Source organism: Patagioenas fasciata, chromosome 5, assembly GCF_037038585.1.
Source record: "Patagioenas fasciata isolate bPatFas1 chromosome 5, bPatFas1.hap1, whole genome shotgun sequence".
In the NCBI taxonomy this organism is placed as follows: Eukaryota; Metazoa; Chordata; class Aves; order Columbiformes; family Columbidae; genus Patagioenas; species Patagioenas fasciata.
The window spans coordinates 12,128,450-12,145,728 of NC_092524.1; the positions used below are offsets into that span (position 1 = coordinate 12,128,450).

A 17,279-nucleotide genomic window follows, 5' to 3' on the forward strand; every position below is an offset into this window, starting at 1 on the left:
CCATATGATCTAATAACCATACAGAATGTTATCTTCAAAGCAGGTTTCAAGCTTTTCTAGATAAAACTTTGTTTAACACAAATCTTGTGTGAAGAAAAACAATTGGCTTGCAGTAGTTAATTGCGGTTCTGTGACGTCTTTCATAAAGCTTGAAATCAAGGATTTATCACAGTGTCTCTTAGACATAATATGTATCTAAACACAGATATCTGTGAGTGAAACGGATTGCATTGTTCTGGGAGGATAACACAGCTCACCAGACTCATGGTATGGACAGATGTCCTGAGGCTGTTTGCTTTTCTGTTTTTATCAGATTTCGATAATGCACTAATTTTCAAAGGAAAACATTTCAGAGAGGGATTAAAAAAAAAAAAAAAAGGAGAATCTAAGCATCCTCATTACAAGCAAGTATCACAGCAGCTGGAGTATAAATGTGCAGCAGACAAGGAAGGTCACATCAAAATTGCAAATAGTCTGCTTTCCCAGTTTAGTCTGTAACTTGAAAAAAGGTGCCAGATCATCCAGCCAAAGTGAACCGGAGGCTGATGTGTGAGTGCAACTTCACTGGCTTCAGCAGGGGCTGTGCCCAGGCACAGTGGCAGGCAGGCCCTGGCCACCCAGGCCTCTCCTGCTCCTGCAGGAAGGAAGGATCTCACCCAATTGCATATTGAGCCCTGCGTAGGGCTGTAACACATCTAGGCTCTTTTTTCAATTCATGGGCTCCTGGAGAGGCTGGACCATAAAAAGACCCCATCGCACTGGAGTATGGCCACCACGTTGTTGTCCTACAATGGGCTGCTCAACCTTCTGACAGCACCGGTGCCAAAAACCTCTTGGTTCCAAAGACGGATGTGGTGTGGATGGAGACGGAGGTTCTTGAAAAGTGAGACAGATTCTTTTTCCAGTCTAGTAAGAAGAACTTGGACTGTCCTAATTGATAATCCAGTGAAAGAGAGGAGAATGATCATGATGGTGCACTTTGCAGAATTAGTCAAAAGAAGGAACAGTTGTCTTTATAGGAAAATGGGAGTGAAGAAAGACTACAAGATATTAAACCTTGAATATTATTTATCAGAAAAGCAAAAGGAGTCTTCTGTTTTAAAATGTTTATCGTCCTGTTTCTCATAGCCTGCATTATTTTCATCTTCCTCAAAGTCTTAGATGTGCACTGTTGTGATACCTACTGCTCAGACAGACTTGAGAACCATGAATGTCCTTTCTTCCAGCCAGTTCTTTTGGTCATCATTTCAGCAGATTGTTTTGACCGTTTTCTCTCCCGAGATCTCTCTGTTCAACTTTTATTCAGTTTAAATGCTCCTTTTTATTTGTGTCTTGAAGCTTAGTGGGACATGGCCCCCAACTCCAGCAACATGAAGCATCAACCAGTAACTGCAGAAAAGGAGCTGGATGTTGGGTGTGTTACCACGTGAGGTGGCAGTGTGCAGGAGCACTAAGGGACCTGGGACATAGCCTGGGTTCACTGCTACTTCCCATTTGGGCAGCTGGTTTTGTTTGGTGAGAGTAGTTGTTGTGCTACAAATGACATCAAGAATGAAATTAATATCTTCATTTATGGTTATTTGCCACTTCTACAGACTGGAATGCAAGCTATGTACATAAGGTGGGCTCTGCTTTAGTTAGGTCTTTACTGTGTTGCAAGGACAAAGGGGAAACTACGCACCAGTGAATGTGTCTGCTGGCATTGGTGTCACTAGCGATCGTTGTAAGTCACCAGCTTGTGTTTAAGCATCTTTTAATATTCCGTTTCGGTGAAAAGCATTTCCAAGAGAAACAAGGGAAAATGCCTGGCTCAGACCCACTAACTCTTGTATGGCCTTTTGCTCTTGAGTAGTGGTTGAAAGATCACCATTTCAGGTCAAGCCACTAACTGCTTTGAAGCTTGCTTTCTCATCTTCTTTAGGTTTATCATCTATATGGTCTGTCTAATGTGGGAAAACTTAGCTGTGATCTAATTTATGTTGGCCCGAGTGACCAAAGAGAGAAGAAAATAATAGTACTCTCCGTCTGTAAGAAGTTCCATCTGCTTATTTCAAAAGTGGGTTGCCTGCTCTGCGTCATGTCAAACAGAAAATGACCTTAGTGCAGGCACTCAGTGTAAACAGCCGGGCACGCTGCACGCAGCTGCTCCCGGCGGGCTCCAGCTCAGCGCAGACTCGACACGGCTGCTGCCACCGCAGCCAGGACTCCTCCGGGAGCCCTTTCCTGGTGCACTTCTGCTGGTATCATGGTGGGCAGGGTTGCTTTTCTTGCTGGTCTGGCTTTTTCCTGCCCTCTCGGTTGAAACAGAAGAGATGCCCAGGGGAGAAGAATGTGCTTCTCCTTAATACAAATCTCAAGATGTACCACTGAGATGCGATGCTGACCTGGCCTGTGGTCATGGGATTTGTCTTGATCTTTCTCTCCTTCAGCTCACTCTGTTGTTCAGGCAAAATCCCAATGATATAGATACCTTTTGCCATGCTGAGTCTTCTTTCTCCTTTCCAGATTTGTTATTTTTAACTTGTCTCTGTATTAACCGCATTCACAGACAGGCTCCGTTTTGTAGCTGGAAAACTTATCATTTTTAGAGTACGATCGAATCCCGTATCTTTAACAGTAGTGAAGAAATGCATGGCAGAGGAGAATAAAACTTAGATCTGCCATGTGTTTAGGCACATGTGGGTCAAAAGATGCTTCAAAAGTGTATGTGGTGCTGACATGTTCTGTCTCTCTCTCTCTTGTGTCTTACTAATGGATCAGATCCTGGATGAGGTTGAAAGGAGAAGGGGAATATCTGCTGCCTTGGTTTATCCATTTATGAGAAGCCTGATGGAATCTCCTTTTCCTGCACCTGGAAAGACAATCAAAGTGAAAACCTTTCTGCCTGGAGCTGGAAATGAGGTAAAAAGCAACTGTAAACATTAAAAGTCAAAGTCTCCCCCCGCCCTCACCAGTCCAGTATCAAACAGCAGAAGAAAACCAGGAGGAGATGTGGGGATACTGCAAGGCATGGGAGGTCGAACACCCTCAAAATGAACAGTGCGGGAGCTGCACCAGGGTTGATTTGCTGATGCTGGTTCCCACTGATGATTATAAACCAATTTATTGTTATGTATTTGTTATTTTAATGTTATTAATATGCTGCATTTAGGAAAAAAACACAAACACCACAAATGTCCTAGTGTGCCTGGCCTAGTGAGTTAACAGAATGACAGTATTGCCGGGCTGTATCACAGTGATAATGAGCAAGTGTGAGTTTCTCATGTTCACTGTGCTTGAACTGTTCAGCAGCTGATTTTTTTTGCCAACCTCATTACTGCTGGTCTCAGCCTTAGTAGGAGGAGTGACCAACAGCACTTAAATGTCTCTTTTTGGCAATAATACTCTTTAACTGGCCCTAAAAGAAATAGTCTATATTTGGAAAAGCATGTCATATAGTTTGTGTGTGTGTGCACGCACATTTAATAGATTTCATTTGCTTTTATTACTGACTCAAGTAACCAGAAGCCTAGCATTATACAACATAGGCCTTACTGGAAAATGGCAATATTAGTGCCTTGCTTAAAAAGCTTTTTGTAATTTGAGGCTTGCTTGCCTTTTGCTGTGTCAAATTCTGCTCTCTGCATGTTCTTATGTAAGTATACAGTAGCTCCACTCAGATAGGCAAGCGTATAGAGGAAATACATTACTGCAGATAGGAATAGAATTTGGCCCAGTTAGCGAAAGCAGGAAAAAAAATCCCCTCTAGGGTTATTTTGCACTCCTGAGGGTTAGTTTTACAGTGCTATTACTATTTTTACATTGAATCGTATTTTCTCCAAGTGTAATGCCACTGACTTTGACAGAGTGGACCTGTAATGTCACTTGGTATGAAATGTGAAGGGTTCCTTGTATAAGTGACTTGCAAGGCATGCTTAAGTCACAAGCATTTTCTTGTGGAGAAGCAAAGGAAAATTAAAAGGCTGGATTGGCATAGCAGTCGTACAATCTGATAATGCTTTTTTGATGTGAATATATCTGGGAACCATGGATCTGCAACTTCTCTGTCCTTTGCTCAAGCTTCTGAACTGTCCCAGAGAAAAACATTGAGATAACTCCAAACAAACAAACCACTCTCTTCTGGCTGAGCTTTGCTCTCTGTTTTGCTAGTACAAACTCGTTATTTAAATGGAATGCACTGGCTTAATTAGGAACAGAATCTTGTCCTTCCATTGTGGCTCCTCCGGCCTAAACAAAGATGATGATTAATTGGGAAGCAGACAGTATATTTCTTTGTGATGGGCAGACTGAAGCAGAAGACTTTGCCAGGCAACAGAAAACATCCATGGCATTTGTAAAAGCTGCTGTAACTTGCATTGCATCCTACCCTGCAGCAAGATGCAGTAAAACCAGCTCCTCGTGATTTGGCACATAAACATGATTTGGGCTTATGATCCCAATGCAAAGGAGTGGAATTGGGCACCTTTGCTGAACGTGAGGAAGGGGCAGGCAGTGTTTCTCGGTGCGTCATCACTCCACAATTTGATTCTTACCACTGTCTGAGGCAAGAACTGAGTGATGGGTATGTAATACTCTGCCACCATAATGCTTCTGACTTTAAAAAAGTACATCTGTGCACAAATACTGTTCTAACAGTGACTTCCTTTTTACAGTCCTGTGTTACCAGTCACAATATTGCAACTAAACTGGTATGAACTGGTATTGTTTCCAGTATCCCGTGATCTTGCTGCTGATCACATCCTTAAAGCAGTGTGTTTGTGAGGAATTTTGTAAGGGCTACTTAAGTTTAAACCCAATACAGTATGCTCATGGAATGTGGTGTCATGTGCATGAAAACATAAAAGTCATCTAAAGCAATAAAGTGATGGTGATTTTTTGGACATATGGATAGAAGGAGGTCTATATGTGTTCCTGTTAATATGTCTTCAGAGATTTCAACACAGCTTCAAGTTGGCCAACTTTCCCCTTTCCCTTCTGTTTCCTCAAATTCCTCAGTAGTTCATTTGCTGCTTTGCACTTCACATTTTTCTTCCTCTGTTACTCTCTTCTTCATGTGTTTTTTCCCTCTTCTTTTTTCTGTCCTCTGCCTTCAAGTTCCACATCTGAGCATGTCAATTGCAGAGTAAGAGGAAGATATAATAAAGGAATCGAGCAAAAGGCATTTGAGAAAAGGAAGGAGAGGGCCTGAGGTCATGGATGAAGTATGAAAATTAGACTTAAAAGGGATGTCACAAGTCACCATCTAAGACCTTTTCCTGTCTCCCCAGTTAAGTATATATATGTACATATCTTTATGACAAAAAAAAAAAAGGTTTTAAATATTATGTAGTGAACTATGTGTCATAGAAGAGTGAAAATGAAATAAATTTGGTTTAAATTTTGCCTGGCCTCTAAATTCAGTCCCTGACTCCTAGCTAGAAGTGGATTTGAATTGCTAGCCAAGTTTAAACCAAATTTGACTTATTGTTATGGCTGTTTTAATCCTGTAAACTTCTGGTTCCAGTGTTCCCAGTTTATTACTTGCTTCATTCTGTTGACTCGGCCAAGCTTTCCATCTCTGACAGGGTGTTTAGAAGGCAGAATTATTCTTCCCTTGGAAATGCTGGCAGATTTAATGTGCAGACCTGTATTCTGGGAAGAAGAATGACTTGACAGTTAATTGTGTAACACACCATTTCTCTGGAGTGCTGTGCCTCCAGCCTCGGATTGCAAAAGTGGATGGGGGTTGTTCTCTGTGTCACCTCACCAGGAGAGCATGGAGCGGTGCTGGAGGGCCCGGGCACCCCGGCGCTGTCAGCACTGACCGGCGATGCTGACTGGTGTTTGTTGGATGTGTTCAGGTCATTGAGCTGCGGCGGCCGATGGACTCACGCCTGGAACACGTGGACTTTGAATGCCTTTTCAAGTGCCTCAGTGTCCGTCAGATCATCAGGATCTTTGCTTCTCTCCTGCTGGAGCGGCGTGTGATTTTTGTAGCAGATAAGCTCAGGTAAGTGCCAAAGGGAGCTGAACCACACGTTGTTCAGGTCAGTACTATCTCCAGATACAAAAAGCTTTATGGAATGTCCAGAATGGTTGTCAGATGTGAGGATCCCCTCACTGTAGGATTTGAATACTTTTTATATCAATGGAAGTTATTTGCATCAGGTGGGGCACACATTCACTAGTGGTCACTTGCCACAAGCCACTTGTTGTGTCTTCCTCGTCTGTGAAATGGCAATACCAAGACTTACCCGTTTCACAGTCAGCATGATGTTTGCACAGGGTTTTGAAGCAATATAGTCCTAGTGATATTTCATTTCAGGTTTTGGAAGGGAAAATTTATAAACTGTAGCAGACAGAGATCACCTCTGAGGTGCTTCACCTTGTGGCCCTGCAGTGTAGCCAGTGGGGTGCTGAGACTTCACCTGTTTTGCTCCATGCAGTACAAAGAATTTGTTAATGGCACTGGGTTCCAAATCCTGAAGTACCAAACCCATCCAGTGGGAGTGCTAAGAATGCTATTCCGGTCCATCCCAACCCTTTAGGATATTTTTCCTGCTACTGACATGACCTAAAGCCATTTCCTTCCCACAGCTCCATCTTAGGCTCCTTGCTGCATCCTTTCAACATACCAGGTGCAACAGGTCACAACTCCACATGGCCTTTACCAAGGAAATGGGAGCCCTGTACCCCTGCCCCGCAGCAAAGAATCATCCCTTTTTTATAATAGATGCTTATGTAATCCATATAGAAAAGTATGGGCATTGTAAAGATGTTCTTTGCTGTGGCATAATAAATAAAAGATAGCAAATAAAAATAAAGACCACAATTCATTAGACTGAGGAACATCCAGTGTCTTTTAAAAGGACACCAAAGACTGTATGGGTGGTTAAAAACACAGATGGATCTACCCAAACAAACTCTGTTAAACACTTTATCAGCCCTGACCTTCTCTGAATGACCGCCAGGAATAATAGCTGCACTTAGTGGCCGCCAGTGTATATAATAGCAAAAATACTTTGCATAGTAAAAGCTTTACAACCTTTAGGGGACAATTTCTTAAAGCTGCAGACCCTTCTCGGGTTATAAAGTTACTTTCTTAACAGTCTTGTTTGTTGTCTAGAACAACAGGAACATTTTATTTCATCCCTTCCCTTGTCAGTAACCCTTAGTTTGAAGGATCATTCGGGGTGACTTAGTTTCACTAAACTGCTGAGAATTGCTTAGCTAGTCCAGGGTGTCTGCAGTACTTCAGCAGATATTTGAGTCACCCCATGAATATTTGGGCAAATGGCTTTTGAAGATACTGCTGGGTGTTTCTTCAGACTCTTTTTCTATAGTATGCTAAATCACATCGTTCTGCCTGTTTCTATTTTAATGTTCATTGAGCAGAATTAGTGGTACCCACAAATCTGCCTGTAACTGAGAATGACACAGGTCTGTGTTCCTTCAAATGGCACACTGCTTTGAGTGGAAAGTCACAGAAATGGTACAGAGAAAATGAGGGCTGTGCTGTGCTGCCGCCAGCTGTTGCTCTGCTTCGCAGTTCCCAGTTGCTTCTTTGTAATGTTGTCCTGATTTGGTGAAGTACCTGGAGCCTCAATCCGCGGACCCCTGGCACAGGGCTGCAGGATGGTTTGCTGCAGGAGACATCCTCAGCTGTGAGGGCTGGGACAGAAAGTAGCTGTTCCTGGAGCGTTTTTCTGGGACAGCTGGCCTCGCCAATGTCATGTAATTCTTCTGGGTACTGTTCAGAGAAAAGAAGCAACAACTAAACCTACTTTGACAGGCATAAGGCAGCTTGGTTTGGAAGAGAGTCATGCTACTGATGCTGAGGGTTTGTGGTAACCTAGTACTTCATCAGACAATCAGGGTTTTATACACATTGCAAACCTGACTGGAAGCTAACAGCTCAGGCTTGCCCGTGCAATTATCTTTCTGTCGATAGCTGCCTGGTCCTACAGGTTCCGGAGCAGAGGATAACAGAGTCCTGCTCACCAACAAAACACTGCTGCTCTCCCTTTGGCACACAGATATAGAGCACCAGGACCAACAGGAACCTGAAATGACAAAGATCTATTTCGGCAAACACATATTGAAACATTGAGCTCTTCTGCAAAAACTGTTCTCTGGTGAACTGGTGTTTCTGGTTTGAGAGCAAGAAATCAGGTTAGGGGCCATCAGCAGGTCCTATGAGAAAGGACAGGATTCAGGTGGATCCAAGAGGCTCATGCAGTTTTGTGGTTGCTCCTGTGAGAAGAGACAGAACCTTTCATACAAAAAGGTTTATGTTCATTTACTTCCTTATATCTGCATATACCCTTTATTATACACATACACTTTGTTTTGTTTGAAAAGGGTATGACAAAATCTGATGTGGTAGATAAGGCCCTGGATTAAGACGCTTGAATCCTGAGCTCTTCTTCTGAACCCTGTGACCTGCTGTGTGACACATGCAGGAAACATAACTCCACTTTCTTATCTTTTGTCTGGTCTGACTGGGAACCTAAATGCTCCAGGACGGAGACTGCTTCTTGCTCTGTGTGCGTATGCAGCTCTGCTTGATGGAGTGTGGCCCCTCTCGGCATGGGGATCTAGGGGGTACTATAAAATAGAAGCTAATAATGAGTCCTTTGACAAAGGCCCAGAGAAAGTGACAGTGGATTTAAATTCAATACTTACTGAGGTTTTCATGGTTTAAATGGGGATGAAGTCTAAAATGAAACACTCTGACTTTGAGCTAATAACTGTCTGTCTTGGAACCTTTGCCTTGTCTGACATGAATTTTGTTTATGGGCATCATGGCTGAAACCAAAGCAGTTTACCGGTAATGTGGAAAAAAAAAGAAGTGAAATATCTTACAGGTCCAGTCTGTGGGCCCAAGAACGAGAGCAGGAAATTAAAAAGATTTTACAAGGGTTTGATTTCTGTATGTACCCAAAAAATAGCTTAGAAAGAAATGGTGTTGAGGTTTAGGCTTCAAACAATGAGATTCAATGGGCTTTTGTGGCTGCCTGTTTAACAGGTCTCCAAGCAATAAATGATTTCACACATTATACAAGTTTAGGAAAGTCATGCTATTGAAGTGAGACTCATTCAATAAATTTTATTTATGGTTCTTATAGTGCCCAGAATGTGAAAATTTGTAGTCCTTGATCTTTGCACAGAAGGGGCTGCCATTTTTTAGCACAGAAAGTGATGCTACCAGCAAGGAGGAAACAACAGTAAAGTTTTGAATGACAGGACTGTGAGGTTGCCTAGGTTAGTTATATGCAGTTAGGTTTGGGATGGTTTTTTCCCCCAGTAAGTTGCATATATATTTTTTTCTACCTGAAACTGGGTGAATAAATCCCTGTGGCTATTTGCTCACTTTCAAAAATGTGTTTGAATCTACCAGTGACCTTTCAGTATTTTGATTTCTATACACAGTCAAGAAGACAACAGATAAATAAAGATAACAGTAGAGAAACTTGGAAGAAGAATAATAACAACAACTCATGAAGAAGTAACTTAAAGCTTCCATTTCTTAACCATCTGCTGAAAGCACAAGTGAGATGGTATGTCTCATCTGAGCTCAATCCCCCTCCCAGCTGGGAGCCCCTGTTTATGTTTCCAGTGTTCTGCCCGTTCACCCCAAGTCTGAAACAATCCCACAGCTCTGCCGGCTGCAAAGGGGGAGCTGCTCCAGCACAGTCTATAAGGCCAGGGCAGCAGATGCAACATCGGCAGGTCCTGGGGCTCAGGGAAAATTGGCGTTGCTGGAGGCACAAAGGTAGCAACAGAAAATAAACAGAAAGTAAACAGGGGAAAAAATATTTCTCTGCTTGTTTTAGTTTTGTGCCGGGGAAACAAATTTGTGGACATGTTTGCTGCAGAGGTGATGTATCCATGCCTGTGAGAACAGTCTCTTTGCCTTTTCCCCTGAATGTCTGGAGAGGGGGAAAGGGAGGCCTTGGGCATCTCGATCCTCCTTTGTTATAACCCAAGTTTTTATAAATAAAAACCACTCTTGCTGTAATCCACTATATTGTGAAGGACTCTCAGCATGTTTTGCTTACATTTCACATGTGGGTCCAGTCCAACGCCAGCCAGAGTCAGTGGGAGTGTTTGGGTGAGGCTTGTCTTTAGCTATGGATCCAAGAATATTCCTTTCAATGGCATTTCTGAAGCTTTAGGGGCTGCGAAAGGCTCCTATAGAGTCCTTGCTCTTGTAGGAGGCAAAATAACTTCTGATTGTTGTGAATTTTGTTTTTATGAGAGACATTTCAGCTACTTCTCCGTAAAGCAGGAGCATGGGCCTCAAGGAAAAAAATCTCTGTTGGCAGCAATGAGTTTTATCCTCCTAAACCATAGAGGTGAACTTGGAAATGCACCCCAAGGTGGAGGTGGACCAGGCGTTTCTCTCAGTAGCAGTGCCAGCTCAGAGGTCCCCCCATCCCTTGCTTGCTCCTGCTCTGCACCACACTCTCCCTCACCCAGGAGGCTGTGCCAGCCCAGCCACAGGAGGAATTACTCATTTTGCCATGTCTCCAAACCAGAGGGGCTCCTTGGTCAGGTCGCACCAGGAGCTCCTGTGCTGGGAGAGGGGCAGAGCAGGGGGCTGGGGCTGGGAGTGGGCAGGAGCACTGGGATGGGCACACTTCAGGGTGGTGTTGCCACTGAAAGGGGTCTATCGCATATCATCCTTAGGTGTGAGCCAGCTGCATTTACATTCACGAGATGATACTGTAAATTTGTGAATAAACCCACAGGGAGCTCCATGGGAACGAGGCTGTGGAAATGCTGGATGACACTAAACTTTAGTGCAGCTAAAGCTTCTGCACATCAGGGTCTTCCCCCGCTTAGGGATGGCCACATTACTTTGTCTTCCCAAGCAGAGTTTTCTTCTCTCCATGCTTCTCTGCCAGGACACATCCCTGGCCCAACATGGACCAGCAGTCAGTCACCTGGTGTGCTGCAGCCACCTGAAACCCTCCTCTGCAGTGCTTGCCCCATGAAGTCAAGAGGTGCTGTTGCAAGCAGAAGCCAGGCACCTATGAGGTGGGAAGGCTTTGTCCAGTTAAGGATAAAAACCTTTTATCCTGTTAAAGATAAAAACCTTCCTGCCCCTCCCCAGAGTATTTTGGACTGGCAGGAGGAATCCGTCTTCCAGCACAACTGTAGAAAGTCCACACGGATCCCAGACCTGACCAAAGGTTATGGGCTCCAGACAGAAACACTGACTAATACAGGACAGAAGCATAAATATGTAAATACTGGGGGAAGTCATCCCACAGGCATGTCTCTGTTAACTTTGTGGAGCAGAGTGTACTTGTATACAAGGGCAAAGGCTTTCAGAACAAACAATGGCATTTCCTTAATCTCAAGGACAGAGACAGCTTAGGGCTGTGTGTGTTACGCCCGGGATGTTTGGGGGGCGTTAATGTTTGTCCTCATATTTGAATCTGTTGTTCTGGGAGTCATGAGGCCATGCTAGAAAGCAGCACGGTGAGCAGCTGAGGGGCAGCCTGGTCCCCATCTCTCAGTGCCTACAGAGAAAAAAGATATTAGGGATCCTTTAATCCAGCAGGTAAAATCATAGCATGATCTTGTAGTTCAAGTTAAAATATAGGAGATTAGTGGAAATGTTTTAGTAGTAAGAGTAAACTATTGTTCCTCAGCCCCGTAGCAAGGTCAAATGGAAAACCGGGAGTAGCTAAACTTTGGGGCAGATTACTGAAGTGAAAGCTCATTCCCTATTTACTTATTTTTTTTTTTTTTTTAACAAAAGTAGGATATAATTCTTACAAACTAATTACAGCAATGATAAGCCTGACTAGGCTCACCTGCTGCCTGGGAATGCTCCTTTCCAGTTGTCTGTCATATCGTAACACCTGTAAAATTTGCCAGCCTGCAGGTTGAAAGGTAAAGACACATGTGTTAGGACGAAGAGAGAAGGTGTGCTAGGTAAACAGACAGTGAGCTTTGACCAGTAAGAAATATTTGCTTTACTCTCTGATGTCACAAAAACCTCTACAAACAAAAAGGTGAGATAAAAGTGACAACAAACACATGCCAGAAAACAGCTTGTGAGGGACAATTTACTGTTGCCAGTTTCTAACTGCTCTGTACCATTTCTGAGCATGGCTACAGGAGACACAACTACCTCTTCTCTTGCTCACATCTGGCGCAGCCCTATATTAAGCTACAAGTCCAGTTGTTTGTCTTGAAGAAAACTTTTTTTTAAAGAAAGCTGTGCATTGAAGAAGGAGATGTTTAGAGATGAAAGCTATTGTACCTGTGCAATGTGTAATAGCTCCCAGATCTTATGCTAAACCCAGGAGAAGCATGTATGGCTTACATTTCTTTTGGTATTTTTTTGATCAAAAGATCTTGAAGTGTTTTCTTAATACTGTTAAAACTACTGTGCCTGTCTGGTCTGACATGCTGAACATAAGCTGGAGAATTTTTTTCCACTAATTTCTGCAGTAGAAGGAGTAAACCCTCATATAATTATCCAATATGTAATCATGCCTAGTAGACAGAATTTATGCTACAGCAAAAACATCAATTTTTCACATAGGTGACCAGAGAGTTTCCATTTCATCCAGTGAGAGCCAGATCAGCTCCCGTTGAGGAGTGATTTAGAACCTGCAGACCACTCCTACTTTACCTAAGGGACAACAGCTTGCACCACCCTTGATCTTTTATAAAAGAAGCATCCTCTTGAGTTTGTCTGAGTCTCTGTTACCTGCCCTGCAATCACTTTTCTTTTGTGGGACTTTGATTTTTCACAGTCTGCTTGCATTGTGAAGCTTCACTAAGTCGAAACATATATACTTAGAAAAAACCCTTCTGTAACGGATGTGATTATTTGGCCCGATGTAGCTGCAATTTCTTGATATTCTGCTTCTTTCTTTCCTGCCAAACATAGCTGGTAATCTTTGAGTGGGATGTTTGTATGCAGTGCAGTCATGCAAGACACTGATCGCCTTGTCTCACAGTCTAAATGCTAGAATTGAAGGTGTTCAATGTGATGTGAAACTGGTGGTCTAAGGTTGTCTCTCAAGGTTTTTGAGAGAAATTTTGCACTTTATTCCCCCCCTTTCAAGAGATACTTACGTTTTGTACCATTGGATGACATTTCTCTGGCACCCAGGTGTGTGACGTCTGATGCCAACAGAGGAGCTGTGTGTGGACAGTAGGAAAATGTCTTGTCAGGCAGAAGAGGCAGCTGGAGAGACAAAGTGAACTTTCTAAGTCTCTGGTTTGTTTAAGATTCCACAGTCCCAGAGAAAAGCAATCTAACAATGACATTTTTAATATGCCGTAAACTTTGATGGCATTTTTAATAAGCCATATGACAAGAAGGGTAGAGCCTGTATGATTTTCCTTTCCTCCTGCCCTCAAGTGCTATTTGTTTATGTCACTTCAGGCTTTGGCCAAAGCTCTACAGTGGGAAAACATAGTCATTTTTCCGCTTACTATGTGTGCAACAAAATTCTTTCTCCATTCCCCTGCCCCACGAACAGGTGTGGGATAAGAAGATGACCATGTTTTTTCGTTATTATCTTCTGGATTGTTTATTGGCACAATAACCATATGGCAGTAAGTTGCGATGTTTTCCTAACTTGACCTTTAGCTCCCTGCAAGGGGATTTAGACAGATTCCCTCTTTTCCGCTTTTGAATGAGAAAGGATTAGGGGGTTGGGGCTGTTCTTCTCTTCTGTTATTACCTAGAAAAATTCTTCATGCTTCTTTACAGCTGCCATGTTGTTAATAGTGCAATGATTACCTGTGAATCTGAACCTGGCAGTGTGAACATTAACAAGAACTAGTGGGAGCAAAGGTCCTTGTGTGGAGAAAACAAGTAGTTAGCACTCCTCTGAAGCACCTGGGCCAGAACCACTACTGTTATGGATCCGTGCTAAGAAACGCTCTTGCACAAAGGGACTGGATAACTGTCGGCACTAAGGATAACTTTCCACTTTGAAATGTGTGGGGTTTTGGTTTTGTTTCTTCTTGTAACCACCTGACGAAGTTTGGGCAGGTGGCTGATATGTCAAAGCAATGATTTTTTTGCTAAAAATCCCACTTACTTGAGCTTTGTGGAAAACATGGTTGAATGCCAGTTGCTTGAAAAGCCTTATTCTGAAGGGCATTTTGCATGTCTCTTTCTCCAGGGACTTTCGTGTGCCTCTCTTCTCATGCACAAGTATTACAGGAGCAAAAAATCATGTCTTAGTTAAAACCACATTCATCTTTAATCATCCTTTCTCTGCTTTCTTTTAAATTAAGCACTTCAAAGCCATTCCCGCAAAGAGAGATCTCCTGACGGTGCATTCTCTGCTCTGCAGCTCTCAGCTCCATGTGGTGCAACCTTGATTTGTACCATGAGCCAGGGTTGTGCTTTGCAGGTTGTTTGTGAGACCTCAGACTCTCTGTCACTCAGGTGTTGAGTCAGGTGTGAGCTGGATTATGGAAACCCAGCTCTTAATGAAGTAAAATCATTTACTAAGTAAAGTTACGATAACTTTTGGAAAATTTGCATAAAATATCTGTCTTCCAATATTTGGTTGAGAAACAAAAATAAAACCTCCCATATAGTCAAAATGAACCCTGTACTTATTATACAACATTGATAATCTGAATTATTTTGACTGACGTATCCAGTGAGTTTAAAATAGGAATGCCTGAGAGCACATCATATTTCTGTGTATCTCTGTTTAGCCAGAAGGCATCACCCCAGCAGGGCAGCCAGTTCCTGGGCACTGGCTGTTCCTGACTCACCTCTGGCCACACTGTGACATCGTATTATAGCAGACCTGCTCAGTCCTTAAGCTGTTGACCGTAAACTGCAGTTGGGTACAGATTGCTGCAGCAGCCCTCTTGCGTCACAGCGTGGGCTGCCACGAGCATCACAGCTATAATCTTTGGTCTCTTTGTTGTCATCTTAGGAAATCTTTAAATGTAAGTTACTTGCTCTTAGCATGAATCTTAGCACAGTGCCCAGACTACCAAAATATTACCTGACGTTCTGTGACGTTCTCTGCTCTGATGCAACGGGACATTTATGGGGACAGAAAGGCTTTTCTGTGCACGTGCTTCTGAACAAAGTCTCATGGGGGAGCAATGAGCGGACAGGCAAGTGCTGTGCCAGACCCTTGCCCCTTCCGCTCCACATTGCCTGGTGAGGTGTTCAGGTAATTACAGGGAGACTGCTGATGAACTGCTCTGGTAGAATAAGATAGCACAAGATAGGAGAGGAAGTTGTGAGGTTAAGCTAAAGGGAATGTGGTCAGAGAAGAGTTTATGGATGAAGATGTTGCCCACTCCATTTTCTGTAAAATATGATAAGGACAGACCAGAATTAGGACACAGGCGGTGATGCAAATCATTGGGCAAGTCTGCTTCATGAATTGTACTCATTGACATGACAGCGTGGAGAAAACAAGTCCAGGAGCTGAGCTGTGACCACTGTGTTTATCATAAAAAAATGACCACCTGGAATCAGCAGCAGCAGAGAGGACTCAGTTCCTGAGCTCTCCATGGCTCACCTTCAGCAGTCACTGCAACGCGTTCCAGAATCAGCTGTGCCACTGGTGCCCCACTGCTAGGAGCTGCAGCACTGCTTTGCCAGACAGGTGAGGCTGTATTGTGATTCCTTTATGAGAATTTTGCTTGGCTTTTCTCAGACTGCATTGTAGAAAGCACTAGATAAAACCTGAAGTGTGGCTCATTTCTTAGAAAACAAGGTTTGGGTTTGCCTTGTTTACCTGGCAGGTAAAACCCACCATTTGGGAGGTGTGAGGGTTAAGTAGCCACACTCTTTGAGTTGTAGGCATAGTTAAGAAGATTCTGCAAAAGACAATAACTGATAATTGGGCTGATGTTACGTGGAAAATATGCATTTCCTCTTCAGTCTGTGCCCCCCTCTCCCTACCCGTGTTATTGCTGAGGCCTCGTTTGCACTCTGTGAGATATCACAAAGGTCACTTGCAGCAAACGTGTCAGCATTCAGGTTAGGGGAGCCACGGTGACTCTGCCTTTCACCCTTGGCAAGAGCACAGTTGTGTTCTCACTTTTGCATCGGGCTGCTGCTGCCAGGTGGGGGAATCCTTGCTCAGGGGGCGAGGGAGCTGACGGGCACGGTGTGATAGCAGCGCTCCTGGTTTGCTGAATCAGCCACCCACCTGGGAAATGTCACTCTCTTGAATAATACTTCTCCTTTGTCAAGCTCCTGTGCAGAGTGAGGGATTTTCACCTGTTTCTGGAGTAAAAGTTGTTACCTCACTGCTGATACTGGGTAATATATGTTACAGTGCGTAACAGATGAGGAACACCTCTCATTTGTGCTTTAGAGAGCTCCTTGCCCAGCCACAGAGATCGACTGCAGCAGTATTTATTGTAGCATGGGTAATGATTAAGTATGAAATGTGCAGAACTGGCTCTGCTGCATTTGAGTTGGCCCAAGTGGACTCGGCTTTCCATGATTCTCACATGAATTGTATGTGTTCCTCTCCGTCATGATTGCACTTATACTAAGGAATTCCTTGTTTTATTTATACAAGAAAAGCAGAGCTTTCTATTGGCAGGTCTCCACTGACATAAAAAGTAACCTAAAATATGCACATGCAAATTTGTTCATATTTCTTGAAAAGATGTATGTTTGGTACTGATCAGAGGTACAGTATTAGCAGAGTACTTTAGGCCAGATACTAAAGACTTCACGTCATGACTTACTTCACCTCTCACTTACACGTTTGCTTTAAAAAATAAATCACAACGCAAAATATTACTCTGGCTTTTACAGCCTAAATTCTCTCAATTGTCCATGAATATGTGCTGCCACTAATTTTATTTTAAACATCTCATTGATTATTCTAGAGAAGGGTCAGGTTTAGTAGGAGGAAATTCAGAAAGTTCAGAACCCCCTTTCAAGTTGTGGATGCAGCTGTTCCATCCCGCACTACCTGCAGCCATCCAGATGTGCACAGCTTCACCTGAAGGTCCGGGAGGAGAGATCCTTGGCAGGGAGGTCATTCTGCCCATACACCCCTGCATGGGGGTGGGCCCTTTACAAACGGATTCTGCAACAGGGAATTCTCAGTCGGGGGCATGGATATAATTATGTAATTAAAAAATTAAATTACGTTATTAAAAGTTAATAAATATATTAATAATACATTAAAATTAAAGCTGTTTAATAGCTTAAAAAATTATAGACTCAAACTTCCAAGCCTTCTTATACAGGTTTGAAGGATTCTCTGTAATTTGCTTTAACCCTGAAGGGCTTCTAGAAAAGCAAAAAATTATTC

The 17,279-nt window shown here is 43.1% G+C and overlaps 1 protein-coding gene across 6 annotated transcripts in view; it reads left to right on the forward strand.

Annotated features, from left to right (window-relative positions):
* The window catches only part of DENND2B (DENN domain containing 2B), a 172,043-nt gene that overhangs the window by 141,099 nt on the left and 13,665 nt on the right, over positions 1 to 17,279 (forward strand). For all 6 annotated transcript variants that reach the window (XM_065839171.2, XM_065839170.2, XM_065839174.2 and 3 more), the window contains 2 exons: positions 2,761 to 2,901; positions 5,841 to 5,989. In XM_065839171.2, coding sequence (XP_065695243.1) covers positions 2,761 to 2,901; positions 5,841 to 5,989 — 290 coding nt within the window. The remainder of the gene's footprint in view (positions 1 to 2,760; positions 2,902 to 5,840; positions 5,990 to 17,279) is intronic.